Consider the following 19,766-nt stretch of genomic DNA (forward strand, 5'->3'; position numbering starts at 1 on the left):
TTGTTGTTCAATGACTGAGGTTGACTCAATGCAGACTGTCTCTATCCTCTTATAAGTATAGGGCAGAAGAGTAGATAACGACAGAGTGGGTCGGGTGACCCGCCCTATGTATGTATCAACGCAGCTAGCACAAGCCTGACAGGATTGGTCCTCATGACCCAGACAACGGGTTGGTACCATGTCGCAAGCAGCATGCTGCCAGCCCCGTGCCACGGTGTGGATTCCAATGAAACATCGATTGTTTCTTCGTCGACTCAATGTGTGAACGTGCCATCACATCCACACCTTCCCTTTTCGGCTTCCCCGCGCGAAGTCGGCGCACTTTGCGTCTGTGCCTTGCAGAAACGCTGGAATTTTTTCGTCATCCGCGTGAAGAAGCGGGACTTGTCTAGACCGATGACCGGACGAAAGCTCTCCCAAGCTTGACTTCTACCATTGACTCACTGCCGTTCACATCTGCATATATTCTTGACTGGCCACGACTCGAAGTCCTCCAGTTGGCGTACACATCAGCATCCCGGACCAGTCACTGCAAGCCGAAGAGATCAATTTGCTGTTAGTGGTTTACGGCGAAGATGTGCCCGGTGCCAGACGGTGAGGCCAATGGTCACACCAATGGTGCGAACGGGCATACGAACGGTGTCTCAAATGGGACGTCCAATGGTGACCACAGCGGATACAGGTCAGTATCTACCTTGTACCAGTGACTGCGGCCACACGCTTATTCCATGCATAGAGCAATAGAGACACATCAAGCGTCCCGGCCACAAGCAAGCAACCCATACGCTCCGGTGCAAGACTACCTCAGCAATGTGTCCAACTTTAAGATCATCGAGTCAACGCTGCGAGAAGGCGAACAATTCGCGAACGCCTTCTTCGACACCGAAACCAAGATGAAGATCGCACGTGCATTGGATGAGTTTGGCGTGGACTACATTGAGCTCACCTCTCCGGCCGCATCAGAACAGTCGCGCAAGGACTGCGAGGCCATCGCTAAAATGGGTTTGAAGGCAAAGACGCTTACGCACGTGCGATGTAACATGGAGGATGCCAAGATGGCTGTCGCGACGGGTGTCGATGGTGTAGACGTTGTGATCGGAACCTCAAGTCACTTGATGGAGCACAGCCACGGCAAGGACATGACCTACATCAAGGAGACTGCACTGGAAGTGATAGAGTACGTAAAGAGCCAAGGCAAGGAGATCCGTTTTAGCTCGGAGGACAGCTTCCGGAGTAACCTGGTGGACCTGCTGTCGATATACAGCGCCGTGGACAAGATTGGCGTGAATCGGGTAGGCATTGCGGACACAGTTGGGTAGGTTTCTTCGTCCCTTGCTGGTCATACATTGTGCTGACCTTCTCAGCTGCGCCACGCCAAGGCAAGTATACGACCTTGTCCGAACGCTCCGCGGCGTGGTGAGCTGCGACATCGAGACTCACTTCCACAATGACACCGGCTGCGCCATCGCAAACGCATATTGCGCTCTGGAAGCAGGCGCGACCCACATTGACACTTCCGTAATTGGCATCGGCGAGCGCAACGGTATAACACCCCTAGGTGGCCTCATGGCTCGCATGATCGTCGCCGATCGCGACTATGTCAAGTCCAAGTACCGTCTGGAGAAGCTCAAGGAGATTGAAGACTTGGTCGCCGAAGCCGTCGAGGTCAACGTACCCTTCAACAACCCCATCACCGGATTCTGTGCTTTCACGCACAAGGCCGGTATCCATGCCAAGGCCATCCTAAACAACCCAAGCACGTACGAGATTATCACACCAAGCGACTTCGGCATGAGCCGATATGTCCACTTCGCCTCGCGACTAACAGGCTGGAACGCCATCAAGTCCCGAGCCGAGCAGCTGGGTCTTAATATGACTGATGCTCAGATCAAGGCCGTGACGGTCAAGATCAAGGCCATGGCCGATGTACGACCCCTCGCCATTGACGACGCTGATAGCATCATCCGGAACTTCCACTTTAACCTGAGCGCAGAGAAGGAGCGACCATTATTACAGCTGACGCAGGAGGAGAAGAAGGCGTTTGCAAAGAAGGAGATGGAGTTGAACGCGGTGAGCGAGAAGAGGGAGTTGGATGAGGAGGCCGAGGCGGATGCTGAAGTGGAGAAGCCGGCTGTTAAGAAGGGTCGAATTGCTGCTGCTTCATAGCGCGCCTCAAGTCGTTCTTGCTCACCAGTCTCCGGCGTAATGGCGTGGTGGTGCCGTTGAAGGAATTTGCGGGTTTGGTAGGCACCTTGTGCGCTTCCTAACAAAAGCGACGCAAGCAATGTGAAGCTTGCACGGGGGCAGTATGCTTTGCTACCATTTGTAAGTCGACGTGCAAAGCGCAGCCCCATTGGCCACTTTCGGCAAATGCGGAACGTCCCCAGGCGGTGTCACTCATTTTCAATTGTTTGAATTACTGTCATGGTGTAAGTATACATCTGGTACCACGTAAATGCGCGTCGGCAACATGGGCTAGGAAGATTGTCGTCGCCCGCACAAGGGTGCGATTCTGTGTACATCCGTGGAGACCAACCCAGTATGAGGCTTATGCTGCGACAGATGATGGCACATCCTGGACCAGCTGTGATGACGATCTCGAAGGGGATTTGCATGTGGTCAGGAAGACTGTTGGTGGAGTCGAACGGCGAACGGAAGGCACGCGACAATCGCTTGAATTGGCATCGGCCCGCTTGTGGAAAGAGCCGGAAGCCGCTGCGCCGGCGTCGATGAGGAGAAGCTCCGATGCAGCAACGCCGATGAGCTTAGTGAGCAATCACCATACCACAGTACTTTACTACCGTCCTATACTCCGTACTCGACAACGCTTTACCTCGGGCAAGACTCCTGCTTAGCGGCGCCAACCATTGTAACCTCCGAGATATCGGCTAGAACAACAGCATGGCGGTGGCAGCGGTCCGGGCGCTCAATGCGCGCATAAGAGCGAACCCAGTAACCGACTACTTCTGTTCGACCCGTCAGTCGCATACATTTCAGCTGCAATGATGGATCAGGGCTGACAGAAAGATGCAAACACAGACTTTTGGGGGCCCGCTTCCAACTTCGGTGTACGTTCTCTGCCACGAAACCCTCACCCATCCCATCCCCTTCGAACCCCTGCTGACACACCTTCAGATTCCCATAGCAGCGGTAATGGACACCCAGAAAGACGCCGACATCATCTCCGGGCCCATGACCGCCGCTCTGATTGGCTACTCCGGCGTGTTCATGCGCTACGCTCTTGCTGTAACGCCCAAAAACTACCTTCTTTTTGGCTGCCACGTCGTGAACTTCTCCGCACAGTGCACGCAGGGTTATCGCTACGTCAACTATCACTATATGGGCGGGTCACAGAAAGTGCTGGAGAAGAGGGCGAAGGAGGGGTTAAAGGGGGCGGAAGGAGGGCTGGAGCAGGCGAAGATGAGTTTTGATCAGGCGGCTGATCAGGCGGAGAAGGGCTTGCAGCAGGGCTACAAGAAGGTCGAGGGATCGGTGAAGGAGGCGATGGGCCAGGTGGAGAAGGCCGTAAGATAGCAATCTCTGAAGAACGCTTGTTCTGGCTTCATTTCCAGGCGCATGGTACGGACAGCTCTGATTGAATTCTGTTGTGCATTGTTCAGTAGCCGGATAGGCAATTTTACACATACGGACCTCGAAGTCGTGCTCCAGCAGCACACTCGCACACACTCTCACTCTCTCTCTCTCTTACGCCACGAACGCTAACAGCACAAAAGCAGCGACCAGTGCTGTCAATGAATCTCCACGACTGGCCCATTGCGCTCCAGCACCACTCAACCCCAGCCGGCCATCAACACCTTCACCAGACTTCCTCACCATGTCCCGAAACATTCCAGCATAATTCCCGGCCGGATAGTACTCGCACACCAGATATGAGCCCTTCACTCCCTCACCACTAGCGGTATTGTTGCACTGCTGCACGAAGCCGCAACCGACGGAAGTCGTGTTCAGCCATACCAGCTGCGTGAAGTGACCAGTCTGCTCGGTGAACTTTGCCTCGGCGTAGTTGTAGAATTGCTCCTCGCTGGCCCACGCATCGACACCCGCGGAGGCGTTAGGGAAGCCGGACGCGAGATTCTCGCCGTAAGGACCGGCCTGGGTCATACGTCAGCCATGTCACGTTCGATGCGATGGGATGGATGAGAAACTTACAGAGTGTGCCCAAACGCAGGCTTCGGCGTAATTCTGCGCGTATGAGGCTAACGTGGTGTTCCAACTAAGCGGCCTCGCTTGATGCTGTGCTCGGTAGTAATTCGTGCTGCTCAGGGCCTCCGTGGCGAGTGATGCGCTCGTAGATGGCGCGGGTACCAGCGTGACGGTGCTTGTTGCTGTTTCTGTCGTGGTGCTTTTATGTCCCGGCGTACCAAGCGTAATTGTGCTCGTCATGGTTGTTACTGTCGTTGTTAAAGTCGAGGTAAATGTGGTATGGTGGCCGTATCTTTCGCCAATCATGCCTGCAGCGAGTGCCAAATCTGCGGAAGGAAAAAGGAAGTACAGAAGGAGATGTGCCGCCAGGGCGCGAGGAGAGACGCAACGAACCATGATTAGTTGACTATGCAAAGACAACTACCGTACCGTGAGAGAAACAGCTTCTAGGAAGTACACGATATTGCTGCCAGCCTCGCTAAGAGAACCCTAGAGGACAATAGATTGCCCTGCTTGTTCGTGAAGATACCACGTAGTCGTCGCCCTTTGTTCACCATTGTAACACGATTATTAGCTTTGCAAATAAAGCTGACGCATATCTGAAGTTTAGGTGTAGGGAGACATGCCAGCGGCAGTCATTGATGCATCTGTCGCGCATGCTGGAACAGACATGGCTGGTGTGTGCTGGAAGAAGGGTCGAGAGCCAACAGAACGCGAAGTCGGCATTCTCCGCCAAGCCGCGCTAGCCATCCTCGTTTTGGAGCCGTGCTGAGTCATCCATCTCACGCACAAAATCCGTCTCGGCCTCACGCTCCTCTTTTGTTCGACATCAAAAAGTAACGGAGCCAGCCACGACCTGCACTCACTCCAACACAACCCTCGTGGTTCGTACGGAAACGCCAGAGTGCTGTGTTGCCAGCTTTCCCATGGAAAGCGTGGCTCTGTAGACCAATTTCTCCTGGATATAGGAAGCCTGCTCCTCGACGGGTCGCTTTATTGCGGCGATGAGTTGGAGGTGTCCGAGAAGGGAGTACAAATCCATTTCACGTGTACATGTGATTGAGCTTTGGGGCGGACTTCGACTCATGACGGCGTTGAGCTCATGCGATGGAGAGAGTAGATTATGCTACATGCTGCATGCTCACTGGCGTCCTTTGCTGACTCTGTTTGATCTTTGCCGTGAGAAATGAGGACAAAGAAGGTTTCCACAAAGTGATTAAAGACGTCGAAGTGCCACATAGATCGCCGCAAATGTACCCTATGGAGCACTGTACGCGGAAAACCTGCCTGCAGCCTGAACTTTGTGATCCTTGTTAACTTACCCTGCCATTCCAACGTGGTACATCTACACTTCATCACACACAGGACATCAGGATTTGCAAAAGAGAGCGCGCGTGACGGCCCAGGCATGGTCTATGCCAGTGCAGGAGCTCGTCCTCGGGCAAGACGTTCGCGAGAGGCGTACCCTGGCCAGAAGCCACGCACAGTAGCAACGAAACAGTGATCAATGGTTAAGCGGCATATCCACGAAAATGGTGAAGCCTCCATTATGTGATCTTGCTCATGCTCGTGAAGAAGGTTTGTTTGGGAGTGAGAAGCTCCGAGAGGCCCAGCTGTAACTGTCAACTTGCTATCTGCCAAACAGCAACCGTTGCTCTTGACGCCATGCGCAGTAATGCATTTCCCCCGCTTCCCCGTAGCCGCATGGGCAGCTTTCCGAAGTTGACTCTAGTGCTGCAGATGTCGCGGCGCCGAATTACCGCACAATACCATCGAACCTGTTCTTGAACCACTTGACCGTCTCGGCTTGGTCAATGCGGTGCGAAGCGCCAATGCGAGACTTGCAGCGTCTGCGCTTGGCTACGCGCTCGCCGGGACGTGTCCTACAGTCGCACACTCTGTCAGCTTATCGTCCGCCATATGAATCCATAGTTTCCCGTGCCTTCCCACAACTTACATGCAACAGTAGAAGTCCATTCCGTAGATGCCAATCGCCGGGTCGTACTTGATGCCCAAGTCGATATGCTCAGAGATGCCGAAGCCGAAGTTGCCGGTCTGCGAGAAATTGCGCTTGCGTAGCTCGTACTCCTTGACTTTGAGGCCACGCTCAATAATTTCTTCGGCCTTGGGGCCACGGACCGTGACATGCACGGCGATCTTCTCGTTACGGCGGATACCGAATGTGCGGACGGTGTAGCGGGCTTTGCCTGTAAATGCCCGATCCTGGTCAGCGTATTGTCTCATCTTGTGGAGTCTGCCGAAAGAACAGAATCTGGCGGACTGGCGGAAAATTTGGAGAACCTACTGTAGACGGGTGTTTGACCGCTCAACTGCTCCAGCACCTTGGCCGCTCTTGTCAACCTGTCACCAGACTCGCCCACGGAGATGTTGAGAACGAGCTTCTGGATACGGAGCTCGCGCATGGGGTTGTTGGCCTTTTCTGGGTTGCCGGCGCCCCCTTGGGCGTCGGCCTGTTGCGTCGATGATTGTCCCCTTGCCTGTAAAGTATCGCCGCCGTCAGTATGTGTTCCACCTTATCGCTTAGAATCGCTCAAGGCAGGCCACCAGGCAGTCGCTGTGGGAGAGGAGGTATGGCGGGACGTACCATTATGTTGGTGGTTGCTCACGTCCTGGCGATGGTAGTCGTCGATGTCGCTGCTCGCTCAATGCTGGGCTCGAAAGCGGAGTTGCGCTGCTGCATTTGCGGTGCGCTTGACTCATGCATGGCTTGGCACTCTAAAACTGCGAGTCAAAGCTTCACTTTCGCGCAACAACTTCGGGCGATGGTCTCGTGAACACCAACATTGTCAATGTGCATGCCCAGTGTGACTTTAACCTCACATCGAGTTCTGCCTAGTGTGGGCGTTTGGCTGAGATAGTGTCGAAGACGGTTCATTCAACTAGAAGATTGACAAGATGGCAGTCCCCAACAAGCAAGGCAAGATGGTAAGTTCAGACAGTGCATCGCGACAAGTACCCTGCGTTGACAGGAACAGATGGCTGATGACGAGTATAGCAAGGCTTCGTAAGCACCCATTTACGCTTTGGCTACGCTATTGCAATACTTACTGTGCGCAGGTCAACTACCGCATGCGCGCAACCCTCAACGACGGACGTCAGCTCGTTGGCCAGATGCTCGCCTTCGACAAGCACATGAACCTCGTCCTTGCAGACTGCGATGAGTTCCGCAAAGTGCGACGCAAGACCAAAGGCGCCGGCGCCCCAGGCTCAAGTGGCGCAACGCAAACAGTGGAGACGGAGGAGAAGCGCTCGCTTGGTCTCGCCATCGTTCGTGGCGCGACGGTTGTTTCATGTTCGGTTGAAGGACCACCGCCGAGTGATCCCGCTGCTAGGCTGGGTACGAGTGCGCCGGGCGGTGTGGCACCTGCAACTATGCAAGCGGGTCCTGGTATCAGTCGACCTGCTGGCAGAGGGGCTGGGATTGGGTTGCAAGGACCTGCGGCGGGTGTTGGAGCCTCGCCGTTTCCGGGCTTTCCTGGTGCGCCACCTGCTGGGTTTCCGGGTAGAGGCGGACCTCGTAAGCTCTGCCACTATGCTCAAGTCTAACTCATGGCACTAACGTTGCGACACAGCTCCTGGCTTCCCGCCTGCCGGCTTTGGTGGACCACCGCGTAAGCATCATATCAGTTATACATTGTGTGTAGCTAATTCCCCTCACAGCAGGATTCAATCCTGCCTTCTCTCCCGCTGGCAGAGGCTTCCCGCCACCCCGGTAGAGCTGCGTCGGAAATGACACACGATGGACCGATCATAGGTACCAAACCAAGTAGTCGCGTCACCCGTGCGAGACCCAAACTTTGCGGGCCAAGGCAAATCGCATTTAGCCACGGACTGTGAGCACTCGTCTTGTGAACCAGGACGTCAGGAAGGACGACCCAGAAGAGGTTGCCGACGATACGGGCGTTTACCGGTGTAGAAAGTGCATGCATGCATTAGCGACGGCGTTGGCGGTTCGAAAGCAGAAGCGGACGCTAAAAGGCTTGCGGATTGTATGTATTACGCTGCTGCAGGTCGTGGTGCACTAGGCCAATTACGCTGAAAGATAGCTGACTATCAAGCAAATGGTGCGACGGGCTCGATCTTTTCGTCGTGTGATATGTCCTTCGCTCTACTTCGGTCGCACGACGCTACTTCCACTTGTCACGAAGCGCTTCTGTGTTGAGTAAATCACGGCGTGGCGGAACCATTTGCTGTTGATGTCCCAGGCAGGCGCGCAACGTCCAATGGAACCGCTCCACTTTGTCCAGGACAACACAGAGAAGCGTGCAGTGTGACACCCTCGAGTGGTAGCATTCACTGACGAGTCCGACCTCCCAATCCGCTCTCCACCGCTGACTCGCACCTTCACCGAAGGCAAGCACATATATGGCCTGAAAGTAGTGCTGCCTTCATGCGGCCGCTTCACGCAGGCACAGCGCAGGCCTTACTTGCCACGTATTCACTCCCAGACATATATGTACCCGGCGAAGGCAATGCTCCATCAAGCGTTGCATGCACTGCATCACTGGCATCACCAACGGCATCTACTACGGACCCGCTGGCTGCCCTTATACTGCGTGCGGGAATTGCTTCGATCAGAGCGGACGCTTACAACGCAGTGGTACGTTGACGGACATGTTGTAAGCAGAAGCAGGTACACTAACTCCTTTCAGCTGACCGCAATCACGCCGGGTCCCTCTACCTAACTCAAGGCGCCCAGCAGAAGATGGTGTCTATGTACGAAGGCCGGGAAGAGATCACAGTGGCTACGACGTGCCTGCTCGAGCACGGCTGGACGCAGGACGAGATAAATGCTGTCTTGGCCTCGGCGGCTGAGTATGGTTCTTCTTCTTCTTCATTTTGACCGGTGTCGGGTCGCGCGGCCACTGTGAACGGGAACGCCGTGGAGCCGAGGGAAGTAGTGAAGGAGGAGGCGAAGAAAGGGAAGGCAGTGGTGGGAAGGGGACAAGGCAGACAGGGCTGCCGGTAAAGCTGATGTAAGAGATGCGGATCGTGAGTTGTGGAATCGCAGAAGACAGGAAGCATGAGAGTATTCGGCAGCTTATGTTGGTCCCAGCGGACGAGAACACGAGGACGTGGGTCGAGATTCGTAATGTGATTTCTGCCGTAAGCGGCGGAGCAAGTATCTGACTGTGGCCCAATCTGCTGGTCACAATCCAAGCATGCCGGTACGACTTCTCGCCGCACGTGACCAACTCCTCGCTAAGCAGCAGTAGTGCAGTTTTTTCGTAGTCCGTGAGTACTCATCAACATTAATGCTGTCGCCTCCTTCTAGTGTCCAATCCTGCTGCGAGGTCCACTTTGACAGTATGTTCTCCTCAAAAGGTGCCGATTTTCGAGGACTTCCAACGCCTTGCGGCATACACTGCAATGCTGCCGTTCGTTCTACGCCCAGCATTCAATACCAGCCTACGCCTCCTCTATCGGAAAGAAGTGCTGCGCAAGCACTTTGTTCATCTTGAACATGTTGACCCTCTCACTTTTGAACACGCCCCTCATCAGCTCATCGCACCGTATTTCGCGCTTGTCGCTTGGGTCCTGCAACTCCCGCTCTTTCACATATGCCCATATGCGCTTCACCGTCTGCGGTCTTGACAGTTGCGTCTCGCCCAGCAGCGCCTGCAGTGGTTCGGAGAGGTTAAGGAGCTTGTTGAAGCCACCTTTTGATGCTGTCTTCTCTGTCGCTGAGGAGGTGTTGACATCGGAGTCGTCGTCGGAGTGTATCTTGGTTGCGGACTTCTTCTTGGGTTTCTTCTCTTTCTTCGCGCCGAGAACCTTCTTGGAAGGTTGAGAGGGAGCGCCGCCACCTCGGGTTGAGCGGCCGGCGCCTTTGGAGTATTCGGCTTGCAAACGGCGGGCGATTTGTTCGTCACTCTCGGCTTCGGGTTTGGGTTCCTTCTTCACTTTCATCGGTCGTGGGGCGGGTTGGTCGTCGTCCTCGTCCACATCTTCGACTTTGCGCTTGACTGCTCGTGAGACCTCGCCATTGGTAGTTCCAGTATGGGAGTGCTTGGCGTGTGCGGTGCCATTTGTAGTGGGTGCTGGCTCGACTGCGCCATCGGATGCGCCGGCTTCGCGCTCACGTTGGACTTTGTTGAAGCGCTCCATAATGAGCTCGGTGATGGAGTCCTATTTTAAGTCAGAGGCGAAGCCAAGATGCCGGTGACAAGTACGTGCCTTTTGCTGGGACAAGTCATAGTCGACCTTGGCTTGGAGACCCTTCCGTATGGCCTTGGCGGAGATGGTGTCAAGGTCGGAAGCCGAGAGGATGTCGTCGATGATGGCGGAGTAGGAAGCTCGCTGTGCTGGCGGAACTGTCGTACATTTGAAGTAAGCCATTTGGCCTGCTGGTTGGAAACACTCGTGCGGTACATGTGAAGCGGTTGGTATGAGCAGGAAGTGACTTACGCTCGGACGCCATGTTGGCGGTAGTAGCAGACACTTGTACAAGGTGATCTGCGCCAGCTCGGTGTATTTGTTAATTACGACGCGGTGCTCCACACCTCCCCTACTGCAGTCAGGAGTGGCGGCGGTGTTGCAATGGCATCCGAAGTGTTGTTCCCGTAGAGACTCAATGCGAGTGAACGTTATAGCTCAGATGCCGAATACCGACCGGTTACGTAATGCGAGATCGTTCACGTGAGACATCTCTTAACAGCCCTGCAACTTCTGAAGTCCGGTTCTTACTATTCATCCGTATTGGTAGAGCCCCAGTCGAGCATCACTCCTAAGTATAGTACTGACGCAGGCTTACAATGATTTAAGAGACATCATGGAGGAAGCCCTAGCGTCTGTGTCTTCTTTGAGAAGATACCGGGAAGATCTAGCCGTACCTGCATTTTGCGAGCACCCAATACTTTTCGCAGAAACGGACACATGCCGTGTACCAAATTCTATCAACTATCAAGTCTTAAGCGTTCAGCTCGTGGATGTTACTCTTGCCCTTTCGATTCAGCCGGTCCAGTGTTTGTAACTCGGTGACAGCATGCCTACCGACCAAAGCCTGGAAGCGATAATGCTACCTAATGTGCACGATACATGCTTCGAAGAGGAAGGCGCGGGTGCTCCTGCGTTGCCACCTGTCGATGGTGGGCGCGATGCCTGGCTCGCCCTGGCTGGAGGCTTCACGCTCGAGGCGTTGGTTTGGGGGTAGGTTCCGTAACTCATGAGATGCGTACCGATCTCACCATGCTTTAGCTTCCCAGTCTGCTACGGTATCTTTCAAACGTACTATACGACCCACGAGCCATTTGCGGCAAAGCCGACTGGCATTGCATCCATCGCCACAACAGCGACAGCGATTATGTACTTAGGGTCTCCATTCGTCGCACTCTTCGTGCAGCGCTGGCCTGGACTCCGACGGCTCTCCGGGCTCATGGGCCTGGTCGTCACTGTGGCGTCGCTCATTACAGCATCCTTCTGCAACTCCACCGCCGGCCTGATGGCAACGCAGGGCGTTATGTTCGCACTCGGAGGACTATTTCTTTACTTCCCGGCCATGTATGTTATCGATGAGTGGTTCGTGCGACGGAAAGGTCTGGCCTTCGGTGTCGTATGGACTGGTACCGGCTTCTCTGGGTGAGACTTCGCTCTCTTAAGAGCAATGATATTGCAAGCACTAACGCTCCCGTAGCGCGGTCTTGCCATGGGTACTGCAGTGGCTGTTGAACAGCTACGGCTTCCGTACTACACTGCGAGTTTGGGCTGTTGTAATGGTAAGCTACCCATCGACCGGCATCGAGCCTTTGTCGCTAATATTCGGCATATGTAGGCCATACTTGCCCTGCCCTGCCTTCTGGTGATGAAGAATCGGCTGCCCGTAACACGAACCCACGCACTCCGCCCCATTGATTGGAGCTTCATGAAGCTCCCTCCGTTCTGGTTCTTCGAAGCCGGAAACATCATGATGTCGCTCGCCTATCCATTACCAAACCTGTACATCCCCTCATACAGTCGCAACATGGGTATGCCTTCCTTTTCCGGCCCCTTAGCTCTGTGTCTGCTCAACATCGCCGCCTGTGGTGGCTATCTCCTGCAAGGACAGCTGGTCGACCGCTACCACGTTACCACCGCCATATTCGTCGCAGTAGCCGGCTCCGTTGTTGCGGTTTTCCTATTCTGGGGTCTCACTACATCACAGCCAATGCTATACGTTTTCGCTGTGCTGTGGGGCTTGTCAGGCGGCGGCTTTGCTGGCAATTGGGCCGGCTGTGCTAATGCACTTCGCACTACCAGTAATAGCCTTGATACTGGCATGGTAATCTCATTGATGTGCGCTGGCAAAGGTATTGGCTCGGTGGTGACGGGACCTATCAGCGAGAAACTCCTGCAGGCAGGTGTGTGGCGAGGTGCAGGCTTCGCATACGGTTCGCAGTACGGCGCTGTCATTGTGTTTACAGGCGTGACAGCGCTCCTGGGCGGAACGGCATGCTTGGGAAGACAATTGAAGCTACTGTGAACTGTCACGCAATCGAATCGCTGTACAGTTCCCTGCCTTTACCTTCGTGGCTGCATACTGCTGGACTTGGTCCCGTGCCGGCTGCATGATCGCCACGATGCGCTTGCACATGCCGCGGCAAATCTTCATGCTACGTGTCACTCATAAACGCCAGTTGTACGCGGTCAGGGCACCTTTCTGGCGCAGGTGGCGCATGATGCTGCCTATTAGCGCGTATCGTAGGCCCCCAGCCCGCAGTCAGCCTACCCTGGCGGAAGGCTCACAGCGTCTGTTCGATCTCCTGAGCACGTTGTTCTGCTTCCTCTCAATAATGATTCGAAAATTGCGGCGAAGTCCTGCGTCCTCGCCTAGCAAGACAGCAACGGAACAGGCGCGCCCCCGCCTGTTGAGTAGACTTGGATAACACAAGGAATATCATTAGTGTCATGCTCTCATCCTAATACTAAGACTGCCATCTAAAGTGTGTGTACCGCCATCGTCGCGGTCAAAACCGTATGGACTCTCCCTCCCAGATGCTGACCTGTGCTATCCTGCTAGTATATCTTTCCATAATATTGACCGTCTATCATCCCTGGAACGTGGAGCGGTTTGACGTTGAGCGGAATTAGGGTTGGCCTGTAGTCAAAGGGCACAAAGGTATCCCAGAATGTATTTCTACGTCCGCTGTGTCCGTCTTTTGTGCAGCTAGCTGAAAAAGATTGGGTGGCTGCGAGTATGCTAGTGGGAAGATAAACAGTGTTGTGGACAATCTGCGCCTTTTGCGCCTTTGATCAACCGTACTGGTAATATGTAGCCCGGATCTTATCGACCAAGATCGTGGAGGTGAGTGCATGTGCATGTTTTTGGTCATGAATGAAGCGTTGCGTGAGAAGGCTGGATAAACACGTGATTATGACGCCCGTCCCGTCTCGTTCCGAGCGCGATCCGTACTCTGGACATCACCAGCTGCGCTTATGGCGGTTTAACATACCCTGGTAAAGTCACCATGAGGTCAACAGGAGATGTCGCAGCCATACACGACCTACCACGACAACGTTGAATTGGAGCCACTAGAAGACGAAGGCGTTCTAGTCAACCCAGAAGATCCTGATCAGCCTTTGCCACTTCCAGCGGCGTTGGGTGACAGCGACCCTTCAAGGAGCTTCTTCAACGACATTGACCCTGGGTCTAAGTGGTCACGGAGTACACCGCTCTGGGTGAAGAAATGGTTTCGGAAAGCGAACGAGTCCATGGATGCGGTACGACCTAGATGGCTCGATCATACCCGATCTTCACCTTGGCTAGATCGAGTGGCGGTGCTACTTCGGCCCCGCCTAACTGTTGGCTACGTGCTCTGCTCCTTAGTAGCATTGTACGTCCTGTACTGTTACATTGTCTGGTCCCCTCTTTTCGCTTCGAAGCTGCCAGGCTATACCGGTCCTCATGAAGTCGGCGCTATTGATGTGGAAGTGCCTGTTCAGCTACCACGGAGAATCAATGATACTACTTTCTTGAAGAATGGCGAACCGGCTTTCCAGCTTGATACAGTGCTCTTCACGCTCTACTATCCTGCCGTGAAAGGCGCGAGGAGCTACAAAGCAAGGCACAGATGGTTCCCTAAACCTATCAGCCTTATTGCAGAAGGCTACGCTACAGCAGCACATTTCAACAACGCTTTTTCGCGGTCGCTCTTTACGCTTGCGCTCTGGGGTCTTGCTGGAAGTATCGATATTCCAGCGAAGGTTGATGTTCCTTTACTGCAGCCCTCGGAAAAGGATAGCGAGTCCGACCAATTTCCCATTATCGTAATGTCGCACGGTGATGTAAGCTCGCGAACAGACTACACAGCCTATTGCGGTGAGCTTGCCAGTCGCGGCATTGTTGTGGCGGCGATTGAACATCGAGATGGCTCTTGCCCCGGCTCGGTAGTGCATCTTCCGAATGGAACTAGGAATGTTGTGCTATTCAGAGCGGACCAGTTGCGAACTGAGACATCAGAGACTGGTCTGTCGAACGATGACTGGAGGTTCCAGAAGCTCGCATATCGTGACGCAGAGATCGAGGAGACAATCTACGTACTGCAGAATCTTAATCGCGGTGAAGGCGATCTGGTCTTTACCAAAAATCACCGCCACGAGGGCAGTGAGCTCAAGGCATGGAAGAAGCGACTAGATCTGTCACACGTCGTCATCGCAGGCCACAGTTTTGGCGCAACAGGCGCAATGCAGGCACTCAAGAGCGCCAACAAGACCTCCAGCGGAAACTCTAACTTCGTCAATCCAGCTATCGGCGGCATCATACTGGACCCGGGAAAGGAATCTGGACGCCTGAACACGGACATTGACGTGCCGCTTCTGATCGTACATTCCGACTCCTGGTCCAAAGCCCGTACCATCTTCTACGGACGTCCGCACTTTGATACCGTGCGTGACATCGCAAAGGACGTTCTTGTGAGAATTGGCCGGACATGGTTCATGACGAGTCTGAAGACCAGCCATCCTAGTATCACTGATGCACCTCTAATAGAGCCTTTGTTGCTGTCTTGGACTACAGGCGCAACGATTAATGTTAAGGAAGGCCTGAGGGAGTATGTCCGAGTCAGTACGGAATACCTGGCATTCCTCAAAGATGGCAGCAGGAAGGGTGTGCTGGAAATTGGTGTTACGCACGCATCTTATGGAAACGATACGAGGACGGACGAACAGAAGAAGCGAATCGACAAAGATATAATGAAGTACTGGGAAGTTCATGTTGCCCCGCCAATGCCACATTTTGCAACTGATGAGAAGGCGTAACACAAGTCTGCAAACATGCAAGCTGCTAAACAGCAAATCAATCTTGCATACGGTCACGGGTCACCCGAGCACTGACTGCATCGGCCACCGTTTGCTCGCTTCCTTCTGGCCGAACGTTCAGTGCCTCGCCTGGAAATGTTTGTGCATCACGATTTGGTCAAGCTCGCAGGTGACACAACGGTGGTACTTACTCTCGTGGTGCGGCCGGAGGATTTCACACACGTGATACGTTAGTCAGGTTACGTAATGCAAACTTGGCCGCTTGCCTCCCAAACCTGAATCTCACGCGCGTGTTCTTCTGCAACAACTGTTTGCGCCTCAAGTACTCGATGGATACATCAAAGTCAGTCGCGAACATTACAGCACCAAAGTTTTGCTTGACCTGCTGGCAGCTCGGGCACGACTACAAGTCATGTGCGAACGTCTGCCAGCACTGCGGGCGTGCGCATTATGGCCAGTCGTGCCCTGCAGCCTACTGGGGGTACCAAAAATCCTTGAAGGAGAGATCCGACGAGGAGGATTAGGCGCTCCGGAGCGTGCAGGTCCGCGACGATGAAGCCACGCGCTTTGCACAAGCTCTCGACAAGGAAGCTCAAACTTTCGAGCTGCTGGTGCAACTGCACAAATCCGGCCGTCTAGGCCCTCCCCAGAAGCCGGCTAAGTCGAAGGGCGCTGTTAAAACAGATCGTCCGATGACTGGTCAGGGTGACGGCGCTGAACTGGAACCAGTCGTAGAGAAATCCACACTGGTGCAAGGCAGCGAAAAGGAGGCCAGGCCTAAAGCTCCTAGCGTTGTCTCCGTTTACTTCAACCTGCCTACTTGGAAAGACATTCCCGAGTGTAAGGAGAAGCTGGACGCAGCGGACAGGGACGAAAATAAGGCGCTCCGGGAGCTGTGGTTTAAACAGATCACTGGCATGGCTGACTGGAAGACCGACGAGACTTTGCTCCGGGCTAATGCACGGAACAATGTCACCGTCAAGGATATTCGTGAACTCGGCGACCCCAAGTGGAAAGCTCTTGGGAACGACGTGGGCCCGGTGATCTTGCCCATGGAAGTCGACGAGGACATGACCTCGGAATCTGCAAACGCAGGCTGAGCATGTGCAGTCTTCTGAAGCAAGCCGAACAGGGCTTCAACAAAAACAAAAAGTAAGTTTCCATCAGGCATCGTGCTGAGCGCTAGCAACCGGCGGGATGCTGGAGAAGACATCCATCATTTCCGATGTAAGTACTCACAAAGACGATCGGCGTTCACAATAAGTACAGCGACGCACTCGGCCTTCCATGTCGGGATCATCACTCCCGGTACGATCGCCGCGGACACCACCTTTCCCGCATGTCGACCGCATCGCCAACACACTGGGCGCAATGATTCCGACAAGTCCACAGCACCGCCATCACAGACTTCCTAAGTATACAGATTAGTGCAAACGCTTGCAGTGTGTGGCCCGTATCGGAGACAGCATGAGATTTCGAGCGAGCATTGACACGTGCTGGAGAAGCGCTGCCAACGTCTACCTCGTTCCGGCCCTACGCTCGTAGAGTACCAAAAGCGGTGTCATACTGTCATGGATAACGAGCGCCGCTATAGCCACGGCAGTTTTGGCAGGCCGGTAAGCGATTCGCACCCTGTCGCATAAGGCATGATACAGTGACTCGCAACTGTCCGTGCCGTACATTACGAGCATTCAGACCGCTAGCTTCCCGTGCGTACGAGCCTGTTTCGAGACTAATATCTGACCTAGATGGCTCCCTCGCCGGCTGCCATCCGTCTGCGTATTACCAGTGCGATCAAAAGCTGTGACGAACAACGACGCAGGCCCGCCGAACAGGGCCGCATGTCTCCTCCCATCACTACCAAGAGCTACTTAGATGTTTGCTTGAAATTCTACTCTCCGTCGTGTCGCAATCGTACGTGGAGACTGGGAAAGGGTTCAATGGCCATCCGGCGGGCGCATCCAATTCTTCGAACCTGCAGGCTACCAGTGCGCAGTTCTTGGCATGGATGCGTGACGCTTTGGAGAATACTCCACAGCGCGCCAACATCATTGCCGAGCGCCAGCGCATTGCCGACTACTCGGCGGAGGTCGAAAGCCTCCGACGTGAAGCGGAAACGCTTGAGCTTAGAGAGCTCCAACGAGAATGGCTGGCTCGTACACAACTGGAGAGGTTGCGCGAAGAACTACGGCAAACGCAGTAGAATTCGTGCAACCAACATCATGTGCCCCAACAGGCGCGAGGCCTCCCCGCTTTCGAAAGGAAGCAAGAGCCTCCATCAGTCTCTGAGCTTCAGCCCAGAGCTGGGGGAGACCGGTACCTGCTTGATCAAGGTGGACTGCCGTCTGGCGTCGTGGCTACCTGACGGCTTCGCTAAGCCAGGTCTACCTCAGCACAGTACTGCGTCGCGGTGAACGCATCACGGGGGACAGGTCAAGAGGAACCAGGTGTTACCGCCCGACAAGGAGTGCGCTGCTGACATATGTGGCGGTCTTTCATTGCAGCCTTCTAGCCTATTAGTGCAGGCCAGCTGCGTGCTCTTAGTACATTCATCCGGTAGAACACCCTCGACATAATGCCAGCCCTGTCCACAGACAAGCCGCCTGGCAGTCAAAGCAACAGAAGTCTGAATTGGCTCTCTATCATTCAAGTAGTCGGCTTCTGATAGGCAGCCCAGACCGAAGGCTTGAGCTGCTTACCCCTGTCAGTTAGTCGATTACGAAGTCAACGGCTTGCAGGCCAGCCAAGCTGAGAGCCTTATACCAGCTGCCTTGTAAGCCCAGCCGTCAGTTCGACTTCGACAAGCCAGCCTAAGGCTCATTCATGAACAGGCCTGCGTGGCGCTGGTGGATGGTGCTGTTCTGAGAACCTATCAGGCGCGATCGTGACGATCAGATCTCCTACTCCGGAACGTTGTTGACGTTTTGAAGCAGGATGTCCGACGCAGCTGCGGGCTTCCCGGTGTCTGAGAGCGAGGACGTATTAGCGAGTGACAGTTGTCGTCACCGAAGTCGCGCTCATATAGCACCGTACGGACACCGCTCGGGCCGTCACCGAGCCAAGTGGTAGTCCGGTCACGGCATAAAGCGAAGTAGGCGCTTCGACATATGTTTAAGCAACGAGGCCAGCTTGAACCTGCGCCAAATGGTAGACATCGTCCGCTGTAGAAGCGGTCAGCGCAAGGGTTCCTCTAGGATCTAGGTCGGTGACGGAGAAGCTTTATGGCTGAATGCGGAGCGGTAGAGAAGGCACAGCTGCCGGAGAAGGCGTAACTTCCCAAGTGGAACAGTGCTGTTATAGTTGTAGGTCAGCTTCATACTGCAACACATGCGCATCGTGAGAATTGCTGCCTGCAGAAGGCGATATAGCAGACATCCAAGACGGCTTCGCCGACCAGATAATAATCGTGATCACGCGCAACCCATAGATGATCGACGAGCCTAGCACCTCTGGACGAGCGGCATATGAGCAAGGCCCCGCACCCCGCCAATACGCTCAATAAGTCGCTTCTATGCGTCGCTCCTGCCGCTCGCCTTCGCCGCTCTCTTCCACACATCGCTGTCACCGCTCGCCTCCGCCGCTCGCTTGTACTGCATGCAACACTAGTCGCTTCCTACCGCTTGCGGCACCGCTTGTATAAGACACAGCTGGCTATTAACCGCTCGCTTTCGTCACTAATTTATAATCCTTTGGAGACCCGTACGATAGTCCAAGCAGCAGCTATGCCGGCGCTTAGAAAGTCCCGAGAAGGTGTGGGCAAGCTTTGCACGACTGCCAAGCAGCCTACGAGCAGTACAAGCTCTGCGGAGTTTTTAGGCCGTTCGGTAAGCTTGCGGTAGCCGTGGAGGAACGCACGAGTTTGCGCAGTGTGCCCGGAGCCCGTCAGACACCGTCGCAGCGCGGTCGCGGCCCGGGGCAGTGCGTAGCAAGCGTCGGGAAGCCGTACGGACGCCGTAGCAAGTGGCAGAGGCTCAAAAGTGTTTAGCCAGCCCTAGCGATATCGAAGAGAGTGACCCAGGTAAGTCTAAGGGGTCGTAGCGAGCAGGGGAATTGTCGGAGACGTAACCCGTAAAACAAGGCAAGCGCTAGCAAGCCGTATCGGCGTTAAGAAAATCATGGGAGTGTTAGAGCAGGTGTAGTAGTGCCGCAGGCGAACCCGTAGCGAGCAGGAAGGGGGTTTGAATTGTAACCCGCAAAACGACCGAAATTGATGAAAATGAGGGTTAGGGTTAGGGTTAGGGTTAGGGTTAGGGTTAGGGTTAGGGTTAGGGTTAGGGTTAGGGTTAGGGTTAGGGTTAGGGTTAGGGTTAGGGTTAGGGTTAGGGTTAGGGTTAGGGTTAGGGTTAGGG

The 19,766-nt window shown here is 54.5% G+C and overlaps 11 protein-coding genes across 11 annotated transcripts; 8 read left to right on the plus strand and 3 right to left on the minus strand.

Moving 5' to 3' along the window:
* Positions 1 to 265: 265 nt before the first annotated feature.
* On the plus strand, positions 266 to 2,361 carry BAUCODRAFT_39689 (uncharacterized protein). The gene is made up of 3 exons (XM_007683248.1): positions 266 to 682; positions 737 to 1,315; positions 1,365 to 2,361. The coding sequence occupies exons 1-3, from the start codon at positions 576 to 578 to the stop codon at positions 2,164 to 2,166; spliced, it is 1,488 nt and encodes a 495-aa protein (XP_007681438.1). The 5' UTR covers positions 266 to 575; the 3' UTR covers positions 2,167 to 2,361.
* Positions 2,362 to 2,950: 589 nt separating this feature from the next.
* Positions 2,951 to 3,994, plus strand: BAUCODRAFT_39690 (uncharacterized protein). Its single transcript, XM_007683249.1, has 3 exons — positions 2,951 to 2,977; positions 3,040 to 3,068; positions 3,136 to 3,994. Exon 3 carries the CDS (start codon positions 3,154 to 3,156, stop codon positions 3,532 to 3,534), a length of 381 nt encoding a protein of 126 aa, XP_007681439.1. The 5' UTR covers positions 2,951 to 2,977; positions 3,040 to 3,068; positions 3,136 to 3,153; the 3' UTR covers positions 3,535 to 3,994.
* A 102-nt stretch (positions 3,995 to 4,096) lies between these two features.
* Positions 4,097 to 4,834, minus strand: BAUCODRAFT_39691 (uncharacterized protein). Its single transcript, XM_007683250.1, has one exon. It carries the CDS (start codon positions 4,558 to 4,560, stop codon positions 4,135 to 4,137), a length of 426 nt encoding a protein of 141 aa, XP_007681440.1. The 5' UTR covers positions 4,561 to 4,834; the 3' UTR covers positions 4,097 to 4,134.
* Positions 4,835 to 5,920: 1,086 nt separating this feature from the next.
* On the minus strand, positions 5,921 to 6,587 carry BAUCODRAFT_127409 (uncharacterized protein; the record flags this gene model as incomplete). Its single annotated transcript, XM_007683605.1, has 3 exons — positions 5,921 to 6,047; positions 6,122 to 6,371; positions 6,470 to 6,587. The coding sequence occupies 3 exons, from the start codon at positions 6,585 to 6,587 to the stop codon at positions 5,921 to 5,923; spliced, it is 495 nt and encodes a 164-aa protein (XP_007681795.1).
* A 349-nt stretch (positions 6,588 to 6,936) lies between these two features.
* Positions 6,937 to 8,002, plus strand: BAUCODRAFT_330833 (uncharacterized protein). Its single transcript, XM_007683606.1, has 4 exons — positions 6,937 to 7,110; positions 7,181 to 7,189; positions 7,243 to 7,796; positions 7,846 to 8,002. The coding sequence occupies exons 1-3, from the start codon at positions 7,081 to 7,083 to the stop codon at positions 7,729 to 7,731; spliced, it is 528 nt and encodes a 175-aa protein (XP_007681796.1). The 5' UTR covers positions 6,937 to 7,080; the 3' UTR covers positions 7,732 to 7,796; positions 7,846 to 8,002.
* Positions 8,003 to 8,297: 295 nt separating this feature from the next.
* On the plus strand, positions 8,298 to 9,287 carry BAUCODRAFT_330846 (uncharacterized protein). The gene is made up of 2 exons (XM_007683607.1): positions 8,298 to 8,785; positions 8,838 to 9,287. The coding sequence occupies exons 1-2, from the start codon at positions 8,677 to 8,679 to the stop codon at positions 9,026 to 9,028; spliced, it is 300 nt and encodes a 99-aa protein (XP_007681797.1). The 5' UTR covers positions 8,298 to 8,676; the 3' UTR covers positions 9,029 to 9,287.
* A 307-nt stretch (positions 9,288 to 9,594) lies between these two features.
* On the minus strand, positions 9,595 to 10,606 carry BAUCODRAFT_127412 (uncharacterized protein; the record flags this gene model as incomplete). The annotated part of the gene is made up of 3 exons (XM_007683608.1): positions 9,595 to 10,314; positions 10,363 to 10,499; positions 10,594 to 10,606. The coding sequence occupies 3 exons, from the start codon at positions 10,604 to 10,606 to the stop codon at positions 9,595 to 9,597; spliced, it is 870 nt and encodes a 289-aa protein (XP_007681798.1).
* A 594-nt stretch (positions 10,607 to 11,200) lies between these two features.
* Positions 11,201 to 12,643, plus strand: BAUCODRAFT_80666 (uncharacterized protein; the record flags this gene model as incomplete). The annotated part of the gene is made up of 4 exons (XM_007683356.1): positions 11,201 to 11,334; positions 11,383 to 11,763; positions 11,819 to 11,900; positions 11,957 to 12,643. The coding sequence occupies 4 exons, from the start codon at positions 11,201 to 11,203 to the stop codon at positions 12,641 to 12,643; spliced, it is 1,284 nt and encodes a 427-aa protein (XP_007681546.1).
* A 1,229-nt stretch (positions 12,644 to 13,872) lies between these two features.
* BAUCODRAFT_79798 (uncharacterized protein) lies at positions 13,873 to 15,417 on the plus strand (the record flags this gene model as incomplete). Its single annotated transcript, XM_007683280.1, has 1 exon — positions 13,873 to 15,417. One exon carries the CDS (start codon positions 13,873 to 13,875, stop codon positions 15,415 to 15,417), a length of 1,545 nt encoding a protein of 514 aa, XP_007681470.1.
* A 412-nt stretch (positions 15,418 to 15,829) lies between these two features.
* Positions 15,830 to 16,517, plus strand: BAUCODRAFT_28610 (uncharacterized protein; the record flags this gene model as incomplete). The annotated part of the gene is made up of 2 exons (XM_007683164.1): positions 15,830 to 15,898; positions 15,960 to 16,517. 2 exons carry the CDS (start codon positions 15,830 to 15,832, stop codon positions 16,515 to 16,517), a joined length of 627 nt encoding a protein of 208 aa, XP_007681354.1.
* A 903-nt stretch (positions 16,518 to 17,420) lies between these two features.
* Positions 17,421 to 17,656, plus strand: BAUCODRAFT_39700 (uncharacterized protein). Its single transcript, XM_007683251.1, has one exon. The coding sequence runs from the start codon at positions 17,426 to 17,428 to the stop codon at positions 17,618 to 17,620; it is 195 nt and encodes a 64-aa protein (XP_007681441.1). The 5' UTR covers positions 17,421 to 17,425; the 3' UTR covers positions 17,621 to 17,656.
* The last annotated feature ends 2,110 nt before the right edge of the window (positions 17,657 to 19,766 follow it).

This window comes from Baudoinia panamericana (assembly GCF_000338955.1).
Source record: "Baudoinia panamericana UAMH 10762 unplaced genomic scaffold BAUCOscaffold_15, whole genome shotgun sequence".
Classification (NCBI taxonomy): Eukaryota; Fungi; Ascomycota; class Dothideomycetes; order Mycosphaerellales; family Teratosphaeriaceae; genus Baudoinia; species Baudoinia panamericana.